Raw genomic sequence first — 14,661 nt, 5'->3', positions numbered from 1 at the left:
TTCTTCAAATATTTGCATATAATCCGAGAGCATACTGGGTGCATTATACAGAGCCTCATATTAATAAACTTTGAAAATGTGTGTACACTTTTATACTGAAACAACCGTCAGTAGTGCAGGCTGAGCTTAAAACATTTACTTTTAGTGCTCACCCTAATAATAAAGGCTTTGCGTTAATGAACCACATATACAAGTTTGAACAGCATTAACACACATATTATAACACACACTTTGCCTTAATTGTAGAGAACGCCCTTCCCAGAGCCATAATGTGGTACTGTAAACTGGCAGCCAAAGGGTTTGTGCTGCAGGGGGTTGGGCCTACTTGTCCCAAGGACAAAATGCACATTAAAACTTGTTGCCCTTGACCCCAAACAATATGTCCGGGCGTCGGGCTATAGGAATTCCACATCCCTGCCTTTCTGCCTGCGGATCGTTGACCCCACACGGGGAGTGTTGTCTGATTGTGCATCATAACTCAGGGGTGAGCAAAAGGCGTGTCCTTTCTTTTTGCTGGATTATGGGATATTTCTGGGAAAATATATAGCAAATTTGTGCGAAATAATGCAAAAGTAAACGAATCATTTAGTGCTGCACTCTTGACCACACAATTCAGTTACTTGCATCGATGTTCGTTGCGGGGACGCAGATGGCACTGTAAACAAAGCAAACAAGCATGAACAAATAAGCTCTTGGCAATGCTGTGGGGGGGGCGGGGCGGGAGCGCATTGACGGAGGAACAGCAGCCTTTGATGTGCGAGCGCGTGAATGGGAAGAGCGGCCATGGGAGGTTGGAGGGGAAGTCGGAGAGTGCGAAGTGCAGATGGGGGCGGGGAGCGGAGCCTTTGAAGTGTGTGAGTCACTGAGAGACAGATGGTGGTTTGATGGTGGTTTGTGAACGCGCACGGAGCACATGCACTGTGGCAAATCCGCTGTTGGTTTCAAAGCTTATTTGGCCCTCAATACTCTCGTCCATTTATCACTTAACTGATAAATAGTCGAGACCTAACAATCTTTGTTGACAAAAAAGAAAATACTGTTGATTGAAGTAGCAATGTGCCACCTTTGATGTCTCTCACCATCATCTCTTTTTTTCCTTCAGATAAACCTGGAACCCATTTTCCTCAGCTGCCACCCACTTTGCAGGATGGTGAGTACAAATGTTCTTAAGAGAGTATCATGGCGTGTGCATACTGAGAGCAGTCTGCGTGGACCCTGGGCAGATAATCTATGGGAGTGAAAAAACTTTAAGGGATTCCAATGTGCTTCTGTGGGAGGAGGTGGGCTGTGACGCAACGCCTCTCTTTGGGTCAGGGAACGGTGTGTGACTAGCCTGGTCATCTAGATCTTCTTTGGGTTAAGAGAAGGCTTCTATGTGTGGTCAGGTTTCTGAAGTAACTTCGCTTGATGTGCAGGCCAGTGTGTATGCATGTACAGATCATACAAGAGGTCTCTATGAAGGTTAGAACTGTTGGTAGGGGCCAAGCTGCCGCCATGCGTGCCAGGTCAACGCCGACATGCCCCTATCGGGGTGTGCAATAGTCTGTGAATGGTGAGTTGAATAAGTTACATGGAGGGGTTGGCTGACAGTTTACGGTTGGGTTAGGTCAGAAAGGCTCATCTTTGGAGATGAGACTGTCTTGCCTGAGCGGACCTCTGAAGATGCCTCTGTCTGTACAGACTGCCTGTACCAGACTAGGATGACCATACTGCCTCTGTTGGGAGGTGGAGGGGGGGGGTGTTGGGGTCCTGTGTATTACCGGATCTGTCATTGAATTTCAGGTCAATTTTAGTTACAAAGTATAACAGGACTGTGTGGAGTGCTATAAGAGAGTGGGTGAGGCGGTAAGAAATCAGAAGTGGCTGGGGGAAGGTGAAAAACAGCACTTAATGGAAAGCAACATAGGAAATGGAAGAAAGTGAGGTAGAAGCACGGAGCCTGGGGGAGGTGATGGAACAACATGGTGCAGGGGTGAAGGAATCACTCGGATGAGAGAGAACAACAAGTAGGTCGGGGGGAGAAGCACGAGAGGGAGAAAGAGAGAGACCACTGGAAAACACTTTCACGGCGTGATTAAGCAAAAAGAAAAAAGTGGTTCCATAAATTGAGCGTTGGAAAGGCACAAGAAAAGAGGATATGTTCTAGGGGGTATGCACCTGTTACAACGCATTCGTTACTCCGCACTACCATTACAACGCGACTTTTACAACGCATACCATTACAACGCATTGCGCTGGGGGCGCTATAGGATAGGGAATAAGTATAATTTACTATCCAACACCTTCCCTAGGGTCCACGGGGACTGGAGTTAGAATAGTAAATTATACTTACTACTATCCAGCACCCCAAAGCGCTATGCGTTGTAATGGTATGCGTTGTAATGGTCGCGTTGTAATGGTAGGTAGTTGTAACGGTATGCGTTGTAACATGGTACATCCGTTCTAGGGGTTAGGACCTAACAAGATAGACATGGGAAGCCACTGAATAAGAAACAAGCACATGAGTGACTATAAAGACAACAAACAGTAAACAATGGGTTTTATTTGGCATCTGGATGCATTTTGCACTAAAAAAAAGCACAAAATTACATGTGACTTGAACAACAGACCAATGCATTTGGTTCGTTTGTGTTATTCGTGTTCTCCTACAACAGGATGTTTACTCAAATGAACGGTCAACTATGTAGCATGGTGTAATGGCATAATCTTATGCATTAAACGTAATAATCGTTGTGTGTGCGCACATTTAAATACATCATATATAATATGTGCTGTGAATGAAGGTCCTCCCAAATAGAGTGAAAAAGGGAAAGCAATGTGAACCTTAAGGGACAACAGAAAGATAGCGGGATGTGTCAGACACCCGTTCAGTCATCCTCTCAGTCTGACTTAATAGTGCTGCCTCTGGTGTCGTGTGGTTCTTCAGTTGTTATTGGTCTTGCAGTCGCCTGAGGTCTCACTCCGTGTGACTAGTGTACCCCTCCCCCCCCCTCTGAGGTAGCAGGTGTTTGTGTACTCGCCCCCCCTGTTTGGAACAGAATGGGGGATCCCAGCGGACTTGCTTCGCGTCTGACTTCTACATGGGTAATGGCACCAGCCACAGGGGAGGGGTCTGTCCCATTTCTTGTGGAGCAAGGCAGTGGGCCACATGATGCTGCGCCATTACCCGATTAAAGTGTGTGGCTTGAGCATTGCATCTGCTGTTGCTGGCCTCTGATGGGGGCCATCTCCAAGTCTGGGTAAGACAGATCACTTTCCATAGGGGGGGGGGGAGTCTGGCTAAGACGGATCACTTTCCATAGGGGGGAAGTCTGGCTAAGATAGATCACTTTGCCTTTGACCAAACCAACCAACCTAGGCATCAATAGACTAATGGACTCCCCTCTCACGCTGACTTTTAATGATGGGGGTTATCTGACTGTTCCAACCACCTGCGTTTTTCACTCCTTCACTGTATATTTAAGTGTGATGCCTTTGCTTCTATATTTATACATCCTCATCTCCTGTGATGTAGTGCAACGCTATTTAAAACTTTATAAATAAAAATTAAATAAATAAATAAAGTTTCCATAGGGGAAGTCTGGCTACGACAGATCACTTTCCATAAGGGCAAGTCTAGCTAAGACAAATCACTTTCCATAGGGGGTGCCTAATATGCTGGGCTCGAGTCGGGGTACCACACGGATGGGCGGCGTCCCCCCATGTTTTTTTTACCGGGAGCTCGATAACTGGAGCAAATGGAGCCGCACATTCACTCTGTGGCCTCTCTGGGGCGAGATCGGAACCCATTCAGAACTCTGCTCACGCGCTGGCTTCTCTGATGCAATCACATCTAAGGGGTGAGCAAGGGGAGGCAATGAGTCTGATGGTGCAAGCAACCTTTCGTGACGTCACTTCCTGTTGTGACGTCAGCGTCCCCCACTTCTTTTTTTATGACTTGTGACCTGCTAATATTCAAGCAGCAGCAGGAACATTTCGTCTTGCTCCAGATAACAAACCAACAAGGATTATGCCGTGAGCTGGCTATTAGTGAGGGTGGGCGGTGTGGTCTGTCATTCAGTGATCAGTGGATGAGCGAGCATCAGGCCTGGTGTTCGCGAGCCACTGATCCAAGTCTCACTATCACCAACTAAGGTCCTCCATTTTCTCTATTTGCATCATCCCCTTTTCTATTGGTCAAGTCCAAGTAACTATGTTGAAATATCGGCAAAAAACATAGTGCTACCAAAATACCAACGACCAAAAATATTAAGAAGGTAAGTGCATATAGGCAAGTTTAGATTTACTATTCTTCACTGCACATCGCCATACCTTGAAAATATGTCTTCAAGGTACATATATGTGAAGTCAAATAAGTAAAGCTATACCTGTCTATATAAACTTATCTCTACAAAAGGTGGTCCTCATAATTTCCACTGTGAAATTCTGGAGTCGATTTTAAGCTGCAATACCTCCTAAAGGTTCAGTGGCGGCCTGAGCAGCTAAGTGTGGTGGAGCGGGCCGCGGTGGGGTGGAAGTGCCAAACAACTAGGGAAAATAAACTAAAATAAAACCACTTACCGTGCGTCCGCCACATCGCGGAGTCGGCGATGCAGTGAGCGCAAGGTAAGTGGTTTGTAATAATTTATGTCTTTAATTTTCCCTATTCTGTCGTTTGTCACTTGCACCAACCCTGCCAGCCCCACTGCACTTACCTGCACGGGCTGCCGATGCAAGGGTTGCATCCCCTGAGTTAGGCCCTCTGGTCAACAGTGGGCAAGGTGGACACTCGGAAGTCAAATTCACTATTCTAACTCCAGTCTCAGAATATTTGTGTAAAGTGCATTTATCCCCCCCTCCTACCCAGCCACTCCCCCTTTTCTTCCTGAATTAGCCCTGGATGCTTATTTACTATTCTAACTCCACTCCTGATACATTATGGGGAAGTTAAAGTACTTTATGGAAGGGATGACAAGTGGTAATTTTGTGTTTCTTAAACTGTTGCCCTGAGGATGCCATTCAAGGCCTAACAATAGCACTTTCTTTACAAATGAGCCTGCCCCCACGGGGCCTGCTGCACCCTTTCCTTAAGACTGCCCCCGCCCCCTTTTACTGGTGCTCTGTGGCACGCTCTGAAGACCCAGATTCACAGACAAAAGACTGACACACAAAGACCTGCATAGACACACTCTCTCTCTTTCCACCCCGCCCCCACCCGCAAATGCAACAAAAAAAAAAAAAACACGTAATCCTCCTGCTGCTGCTGCTGTGAAGATGAGGTTAACGATTAACCGAAAAAAAGAGAAACCGCCATCAAACGCGCCAGCAAATTAATTACTTGGGACCTTCGATTTCTTATTTGCGTAGACGCTCATTTAGCGCTGCTACCTACGGAGGGTATTGATCTGGGCGCTTATCGTGCGCAGCGCGGCCGTCGGCTGCCTCCGTCGTGCGCGCGACTCTCTCCCGGAGTGAAGTATCCAGGGCACTTGTGCGTGCTCAGGAACGATAACCATCGCGTCCGACCCTGCGCCTTCTGGGAGAGATGGGGGTGACCCCTGGGGGTGTTCGCGCTTCTGAGGCTTCGCGTGTTGATATGTAGTGAGCAGAATTTATTTGAAAATGAATTCTTAAGAGCGAGTGAGTAAAGTCTCTCTTGGCCTATTTAATTTTTAAAAAGTTACTCGCTTCCAGCGTTGCCCTCTTACACTGTGCGCATGCGCACCCTCCGGCAGACTTCCACCATGGCGAATCAAGCACTCCTAGGCCGCTGGGATCGGGAATGCATCGCCCCTGGAGACTGCCTCCTGCAAAGATGAGGACATCTGTTCATTTATGCCTCTGGGATGAAACGCTAACTTGCGGGTGCTCCAGCAGGTTCCTTTTGTTATCTGGGAAGTACCCGGCACGAGCCACTAGAGCGCCAATTGGGTGCGGGGGGGGGGGGGGGGGGGGGGGGGGGAGGAGGGCGGGAGGGCGAATGCTGTAAGTGGTCTCTGATATCTCTCAGACGAGTGGTGCAACTGGCCTCTGGTGCTCACTCCAGGACTCTGTTGGGCTTTGCAGAATTCAATGTGCCACTACAAGGGTGCTCCGTCTGGTACCTTTGCATTGCTAAATTGGTACCACATTAGCTGTCAAACATTAATATACCTTTTTAACACATGCTTTTTCCCCGCAGGGAATTACAATGCGTCGTTTTAACCACGCATACCATTATCCCGCAAGTCGAAACAACGACTTGTGGAGGGGAGGGGGCGCTGGATGTTAGAATAGTATGATTTACTATTCCAACTCCAGTATGTGCAAAAGTAGGGAAGGTGTTGGCTTTTAAATCCAACACCTTCTGCCCCCTCCGCAAGTCGTCGTTCCGACTTGCAGAATCATGGTATGCGTGGTTTTAACCCGGTCATTGTAACGACAGAGTTGTAATTCCGTGCGGGGAAAAGTTTTTGTGGTAAACAATGTTTACCGTCAAACACATGAAGAACTTACCCTTAATCGCTACAAGGCTCACTTCTGGTACCATAGAAGCTCCCATCAGGGCACCATAGTGTCCCTCAACAGGCCTGTGTAGTGGCTCCCAGTGAGGCACCATAATGGGTCTTACCTGAGTGATGGTGCAAGCTTCCCTGTGGCCACACAAGGTCTTGTTATGAAGATTCTCTTGACAGGCACCAGGTCCTTACTCTAAGTCTTGGGTTTAGAGGGAGCACGGTGAAGATTCAGCGCTGAAACAGCCTGTTCTCCAAACTGACCCTCGATAACTGGATAACTTTACAGCAAAGGTTAGCCAAGATTCCCTTAGCCTCCATGCAGCACAAGTGGTAGCTTTGGCCGAGTGCCCGCGGCTTACTGAATTAGGCGTAAAGTTTGGTTTCGGAGTCAATCAAAACCTTAAATCTATCACTCACAAAATACTGTCCATTCAGAGGTATTTGTTTGAAAACTAACATTCCTTTAGTACATAGTTAGAAAGAAAGTTAATTTGAAGTACAAGATTGAAAATCATATATGGATATGCTTTGTTTGCAGTTCCACAGTTATGACCATAAGTAGTCTGTATTTAGTATATAATGTAACATAAAACAAGATGGTTGCTAGAAACTGTTAACCTCTTCAACGCGGCGCAAATTCGGCTATGGAGTGGGCGGAGCTAGGTGGTGCTCCATTACTCATGACGACTCCAACCCATCATGAGTCACGGGAGGCGTGTGCTCATGACGGCGTGGAGCCGTCATGACCCCGCTCACTCACTAATTCGCCTGGACAGGTGGGGAATCAGTGCCGCGCAGGCGGAGCAGCAGTTGATGACTGCTCCATGCTGTCATGAGCACACGCCGCCCGTGGAGCCGTCATGAGCATGGAAAGAGTTAACAGAATGGGCCTTGATTACTGTATATGCAAGCTTCAGATGTCTCGGAAGCTTGGTCAGTTTTTGCAAAGCCTGCTGCCTCAGGTGTATGGAATTTCACTGCTTTCTTTACAAAGAGTTAGATCGTTGATGGGCAAAATATATCTAGGACTGAAGGGCATGACTGCTGAAACACGTCTGTGGATTCCTTGATGAGAAACTGGAGGCAGCTCTGCAGGTTTGTCTGCTCTTGCAAAAAGAGTCCCCCGAAACATAAATAATCTAAAATAAAAATGGTCTGTTTAGTACCAGGAAATCTGGGGGGTTTGCAACCAGTTTTAAAATGCCCAATGGTGTTGTTCATCTGTTGCCTCACATTTTTTAGTTGGGCATACTGATTGACAGCCAGAATCTTAAAATGCACTCGTCCCAGTCATATTATTTTGCACCATCAGGTCTCTGGAGCCTCGTGGGAAATTCAACTCTACCAGGCAACTTGTATTGGTGGTAGGCGAGGATTTACGAGTTGTGCTTGGAGGATTATGTTGCCTCTGCTCACTGGCATGTTGTACCTCTTAAACATGATTTGTAGGGTGCGAGATTAAGGCGACATTTCGATCTGCAGCGGGGATCAAGAGGGAGAGTGGTTTGTACTTTTGAACCATTCCTTGAGACCAGTTGGTGTACCTCGCTGGTGGAGATGAATACATTTAGCAAACGAGTTACCTCTCTGGTCTGTAAGATCTGCTCTGCTACAGAAACCACTGCTGGGTGTCTGTTGAATTGGCACCATGGTCTCTAAGTCAGGGCAGACAAGTGGTCTGTGAATTGTAACTGGCAATTCCATTGAGCCGGGATGGCTTGCAGTATGTAAGCCGGGGGGCGTAAATACGTTGCAGTGGTTTGGCTGGAGGAGGCCGTCAGACACTCCTATGAATGCTCAGTAAATCTGAAGGTGGGATATTTTTGAGTGATTAAAATTTGAAATGAACTTGGTCACTTAGTTCCTTTTCATGACATGAGAAAGGTGCTAAGAGAATGTGAAAGTTACGGTTCGAGTTTTGCCACAGCCTGGGTATTCAGGTGGTCAGAGGATAGTTTGAGGTAGAAATCCAACCCAAGTCAGTGTTGTCTTGTTACTGCAGAGGGCAAAGCCTGTTGCAATTCACCAATTGAGCTAGGTCTGTGAAGCATTGAGACTGAGTCTAGTCAGTTGAACCCTGTTTTATGGTGAAGTAGATGCTGAGGCCGTAGGCAGATATGGAGTGGGAGCTGTCAAGTGTGTAGATGTTGAGGTGGTGGTAGATCTGTGCCTTGTGAGAGCCATGGTAGAGCCCCACTGCCTCCTGATTCCTGGTCATACACTTGACTGTAGGTCTTCTGGCAGGTGATATTCGAGGTGGGCACGATCATTGAATGGTGACCAGCCTTTTGAGGCATTTGACCAAAGAACTAAAGTTGGATTTTGTATTGTTTTGTCTACTCCACCGAACCTCCCTTTCAGGCATTAATGTCTGTACCCTCTAGGAGGCATGTTACTGACCAGATAACTTATTGGTAATCCACAGTACTCACATTTTCCCAGCCTCATATCCGTGCTTAATTTCCCTCCCTACCGTCAGGCGGTGGCTCATCTATGATCATTGATGCTTCTTGGAATCAATCAAAGCATTTATATAATGCACTACTCACCCAGAGGGTCTCAAGGCGCTAGGGGAGGGGGGTCCGCTACTGCTCAAACAGCCAGGTCTTGAGTTGCTTCCTGAAGGCGAGGTGGTCCTGGGTCAGGCGGAGGTGGGTCGGGAGGGAGTTCCATGTCTTGGCGGCGAGGTAGGAGAAGGACCGTCCCCCTGTGGTGGCTCTTCGGATGCGGGGGACGGCGGCGAGGGCGTGGCCGGTCGATCGAAGCTGGCGTTTGGGAGCGTAGAAGTTGAGGCGGCTGTTGAGGTATCCTGGGCCTTGGTTGTGTAGGGCTTTGTGTGCGTGGGTGAGGAGTCGGAAGGTGATTCTCTTGTTGACCGGGAGCCAGTGCAGGTCTCTCAGGTGTCCGGAGATGTGGCTGCGATGGGAGATGTCCAGGATGAGTCGTGCTGAGGCGTTCTGGATCCGCTGGAGTCTCTTCTGGAGTTTGGCGGTGGTTCCGGCGTAGAGGGAGTTGCCGTAGTCCAGACGGCTGGTGACGATGGCCTGGGTGACCGTCTTCCGGGTCTCGGTGGGGATCCACCGGAAGATCTTACGTAGCATGCGCAGGATGTTGAAGCACGACGAGGAGACAGCGTTGACTTGTCTGGTCATGGAGAGGGAGGAGTCCAGGATGAAGCCCAGGTTGCGTGCGTGGTCTGTCTGTTTGGGTGCGCTGCCTAGGGCGGGGGGCCACCAAGAGTCGTCCCAGGCGGAGGGTGAGGATCCCAGGATGAGGACTTCCGTCTTGTCCGAGTTCAGTTTCAGGCGGCTGTTCTTCATCCATTCGGATACCTCTTTCATCCCTTCGTGAAGGTTGGCTCTGGCGGTGGCGGGGTCGTTGGGGAGGAAGAGAATCAGCTGGGTGTCGTCGGCGTAGGGTCAGTCAGGTGGCTTTGGGACCGCCCTTCATGGGGTTTACCTGTGGACACTTGATCTGTGGATAGTGATGCCTAGAACAGTCTATCCTCCTGCAAAAAGAAATGAACCGTAATCATCACTCTTCCCTAATCATGTCCGAGTGAACACCAGAGGGGTTTAGGGTCCTTGTGGATAATTTAATTCTTGAGCCGATGTATGTTCCTCTGGCCCAGTGTTATCCAACGGGTTGCTCACGTGCTACTATAACTCTCCATCTACGTGTGAGTTGGTCTTCTGTGTGCAGTCCAGTCTACTAAATTAGAAGCCTTTGCGTGGCTGACTTAAAATATGTATACCAAAATTTAAATGTTTGTATCCAAGACGAAAATGTGTGTATTTTCAGAACTCCTAAACTGTTGAAAAAATTGGTGAATTTCCAAATTATATTTAAAGCTGATATTTGAGTGATAAAACCATTTGACCTTAATGTAAAGCCATCCAAAATTGGCAGACCCTTTCTCTTATGCTACTGTGGGCAACCCTGCCTGATGCACTGAAGTGATCACTGGTGCTAATCTTGCACAGGGTGACCACTAATGTAATCTTGTCTGATGTGGTAAGTATTAAAACACTACACCACTAACAATAATAGTGCAACGTGGGATGATTTTTATTAAATGTAAGTAGCTCTTATTTAAAAAAAAAAAAATTTGAAACCCCATTCCTGCATAAACTTCCCACTAACAAAGAATTACAATTTGAATCCCATGTATAGGTAAGAAATGCTAAACTTTAGGACCATATACATTCATAAACATTCACGAAAACACCAACGTTCACCATGCTCCCCCTCCCCCCACACATACACAGGTAGAAATGCACATACGCCATCACACCTGTTTCACCAGAAAGACACACGCCATTTTCCTGGCTCGTCAGCTATGCGCGCGCACTCATGCACAAGTACTTTAAAAAGGTTTTTCCAGCTGCTCTTTAAGACACACTCGCATACATCTAGAAATTTCTTTTTCCCTGCCTCAACACCTTCACGCGCACACTCCATTTCCCTCCACGCACGTCTTCTGTCGCCTCGCACAATGAAATCGAAGTTTAAAATTTTGTCAGCGCGCAGGAACACACTGACAAATCTTTGTCCTCGTCCCTCCTCCCACCCCCTCCCACAAATTAATTCTTCGGAGTGAGGAAAAAAAAAACCTGCACACAGCCAGAGCGAAAATGTGTCAGAAAGAGACAGGCTGACAATCCGCCATGAGGGCCTCATTAATTAGGAATAATGCAGTTTTTATAAATAAACAAGGTAGCTGCCGTGAGATTTCTGAAGCAAAAAATGATTTATAGAATAGTTGAGTCCCCCACTAGCACCCCTCCTCGTGCAGTGCCACTCCCCTCCCCCGCAGCTCCTCCGAGTGTTCTCCTGTCGGAGACATGAACAGGAAACTTGCTGCTACCAGAGTGCCAGACGGGAAATTAGACCCCTCAGAAGTGTGTGCCTTGGCCCGTGGAGACAGGCTGGGCCGGGCGTCTGACTCTACAGCAGCCTCTTGCACGAATCTTTCTATCTCCGTCTCTCCTCCCTGGCCCATTTTGTGTCCTCTTTTTAATCCTGGTGGCTTTTTGCCTCTTTTCATTAATCTTTTTTTTTCTGTGCCCACCATGTTATTATTTTTGAGTCGAACTAATGCCAGAAAGTGTTTTTGGAACACTATATACAGTAAAAATGTCTGATTTCCATCCCGTATCCATCTTCATCCTAATCATGTCACACTTCTTTCTCCTGCTTCCTTCTCCCTTCTGCACCTGCCTTGCAGGTTCCCCTTTCGCCACCTTACTTTTACTGTTTCTGCTTCCCTTACCTTTTCTTTTCTCTGTTGTTAACATCCGTTATTATTCGCCGCTACCCTTGAGCCTCTATAGGTTCTCGCCTTCTGTGTCTCTTTATTGGCCAACTCTTCTCTCTGTCTTTTAAGTCCACTATGCCCCTTTACACCAATGTGCCCTTTCTTTGCCCCATTCCTCGTCCTCCACCCTGTTCTCTTTCTTTCTCTCTTCTTGCCATGTGTTCCCTCTTCATATCCCTTAACCGCATCGCTGCTGCGGTGATTTTTGCGCTGTGCGGCTGTTTTCGATTAACCGGGATACATGACGAGCTCATCTCGTCATCCGCACACGTCACCCGTGGCTGATGACGAGCTGAGCTTGTCATCAGCATCGAAGGGGCTAAGTCCCTCGTCATTCTCATTTTTATTCTTCCTTTTCTTCCCTGGTTCTCGCCGGCCTCCATTGTCACTCGCTCCACACTTCATCAAATCCCATTTTCATTGGAATCCCGGTTACTCTACAAAATCCCCACCTCGACTACCACCGCTCATGAAAGCCACTTCTTGTTAACCCCCCTACAAAGCTTTACAGACCCCTACTTTCAAGGCCAACCGCTCCAAAAAGGTGTCTTCAATGCTGTGTGTGGAAAAAAAACACCAACTGCAACTGTTTGCCTCTTCAACAAGAAGTGTTTCCTTCTCATGTCCACACCCATCTCACTATTGATACACCCTTCGCCATCCAGGATTGGACCATCTCGAGACCACAGCCATAATGCCCTTTAATGCTAATGTCCCAGGACTATGCAACCATGGTGTGAGCATGAGCTTTTTCGTTGACAAAGGGCATCACTGTTATTTATTTGCCCATAAACATTAAACTTGGCTGCACCAATAGATTTGATTATCAAAGCGTATTCCTAATCTGAATCACAGATTCATAATTTCCATTATTTTAACTTCTTGAATGGAGTTTGTGATTTTGGATATCCTGAAATTGTGGTGGTGTTTCCGCACTTGTCAATTAAAGGTCACAAATTAGTTGGTGGGTGTTCAATGGAAGTCCTACCTGAAAATGTAGGTGAACGTCTCAGAACTTGCAAGTTTGTGTGTATTCACATACCTCCTGCGAGAAGTTTCCCATGTAGAAAATGCTTCCCATCTGCTCAGTTCAAGGGCATGGAGAAGAGTGTTCAATGGAAAGAATGGCAGTGGGGCCACCCCCATGTTTAAGAGATAGAATCCAAACCTCCATAGAGGGGGCAAAAATTATTTGTGAAGAAACAATTTCCACATGAGACAAACGCCATACTTTTCTGCACTACCTAGATTTGTTTGAAAATTCCATAGAAGTTGTAGATTCAGGCCTATGGGGTCAAATTTCCAATTTTCATTCCCTAGCTTTGAAAAAGTGCTATTGGTAACTTTCTTGATAATCGTGGGTAATATGGACCTCAGTCAGAATAGTCTTCACTACCAAACACTTTGCCCAAGTCCCCTCTAAGAACACACACACACACACACACATTCCACAGCCACTCATTCACTCGGAGATCCCCTTGACCACGTTCATACTGCTAACTAAAATAGGCATGCACTCCCCTGTCGACTACTCTCTCTGACCATGTCATGTTATTCATATCCAGACCCAATCTACCCTCCCACGCTCGCCACCAAGTTTCATGATGGGGTTAAATTTGCGCGGGACAATCTCTACCTCTTCAGCTATACCTTAAAACAAGCAAATGTTCTCACTTTAGAAAAAGCGACACATTCCAGTACCCCCACCTCTTGATAATTAAAGGTTCTCAGCATCCAGCGTCAACTATAGGCGCTAATAATTCTTATCCCTTTCCTTACTATGTCATCTTGTCCTCTCCTCCATTGGCTAGCCCACACTGTCTCATCCTTAGTCGCCTCTACCCATTCAGCGATTATACCCGCCACCTTCTCTGCCAAAGACTTGCCCCCTACCATTCCAACAAACCCTTGACAATGACCACCATCAAATTATCACTATTGTCCCCCCTCAATTTTCCTTTTAAGTTCCTCCATCAGATTTGACCAATTATTTCCAACTTGGCAAATTCTCATACTAAAGTATGCGATGGGTGAACCCTCAAAGGGGTTTAAGTCCTACCTTTTGTGTGCTCATTGTCCACCTCCGGGGACTCTTTCTTCTCACTGCCACCCACGCTGGGTTGGTATCCCTCAGTGCTCAGTCTCAGGCACATCCCTTATTCTTGTGAGCTACCTAACTTTGAAATACCGTCTCATTTAGCTTCTATTGACATCTGTAGGCGGATTATACCTTTGTTGTTTTCTCATTTCCAACCTTCACTTCTCTTCTTATGTCTTGTATTTGTGGCTGTCTTAAAGTCCACGGTCAAAGGATCACTCTGTGCTTTCTAATGCTGAACTCTTGTAAAACAGAAATTCTCAATTTGTCGTTCCCTCTGCCAGTAGCATCTTGGCTAACCTCCCCGGATTCCCTCCTGCACCCTGCTTCAAAACCCTCCAAAAGCCTTGGCGCGCTCTTCAATCCAAGTTTGCAGGTGAAGTCATTTGCATGCACCAGAGCAACAGGCCCCAAGTTTCACACACTAAGGGGCTCATTATGATTGCGGATTTTCCGCATCCTCCGGGCCGGCGGAAGCCACCGCCGGCCCGGAGGATGCGGAAAATCCGCAGCGGACCCACCAAAGACCCACTGCCACATTAGGATGGCTGGTGGGTACTGGTTTCCGTCCGCAGCTTTTCCTCCGCGGTTGGCTTACAACCGCGGAGGAAAAGCACTAATCTGGTGACGGTGTCTCTCAGACACCGTCCGCCAGATTAGTATGTGCCTGCAAACATGCTTTTCCGCGGCGGCTTTTCCGCCGTGGAAAAGCATGTGTAACTTCACTGCGGGGGCCCGTTGCTGGCCCCCTAGGTGAAGGGGGGTGGGGG

General features: G+C 47.4%; 1 protein-coding gene across 2 annotated transcripts in view; it reads left to right on the top strand.

Moving 5' to 3' along the window:
• The window catches only part of LOC147663021 (agrin-like), a 558,200-nt gene that overhangs the window by 368,260 nt on the left and 175,279 nt on the right, over positions 1-14,661 (top strand). For both annotated transcript variants that reach the window (XM_086950728.1, XM_086950727.1), the window contains one exon: positions 1,103-1,150. In XM_086950728.1, the coding sequence (XP_086806854.1) occupies positions 1,103-1,150 (48 nt within the window). The remainder of the gene's footprint in view (positions 1-1,102; positions 1,151-14,661) is intronic.

The sequence above is a fragment of the Lissotriton vulgaris genome, unplaced genomic scaffold (assembly GCF_964263255.1).
Source record: "Lissotriton vulgaris unplaced genomic scaffold, aLisVul1.2 SCAFFOLD_1172, whole genome shotgun sequence".
NCBI classification, from domain to species: domain Eukaryota; kingdom Metazoa; phylum Chordata; class Amphibia; order Caudata; family Salamandridae; genus Lissotriton; species Lissotriton vulgaris.
Note: the sequence above shows the minus strand (reverse complement) of the source record. Positions and strands in the feature narration are given on the sequence as shown.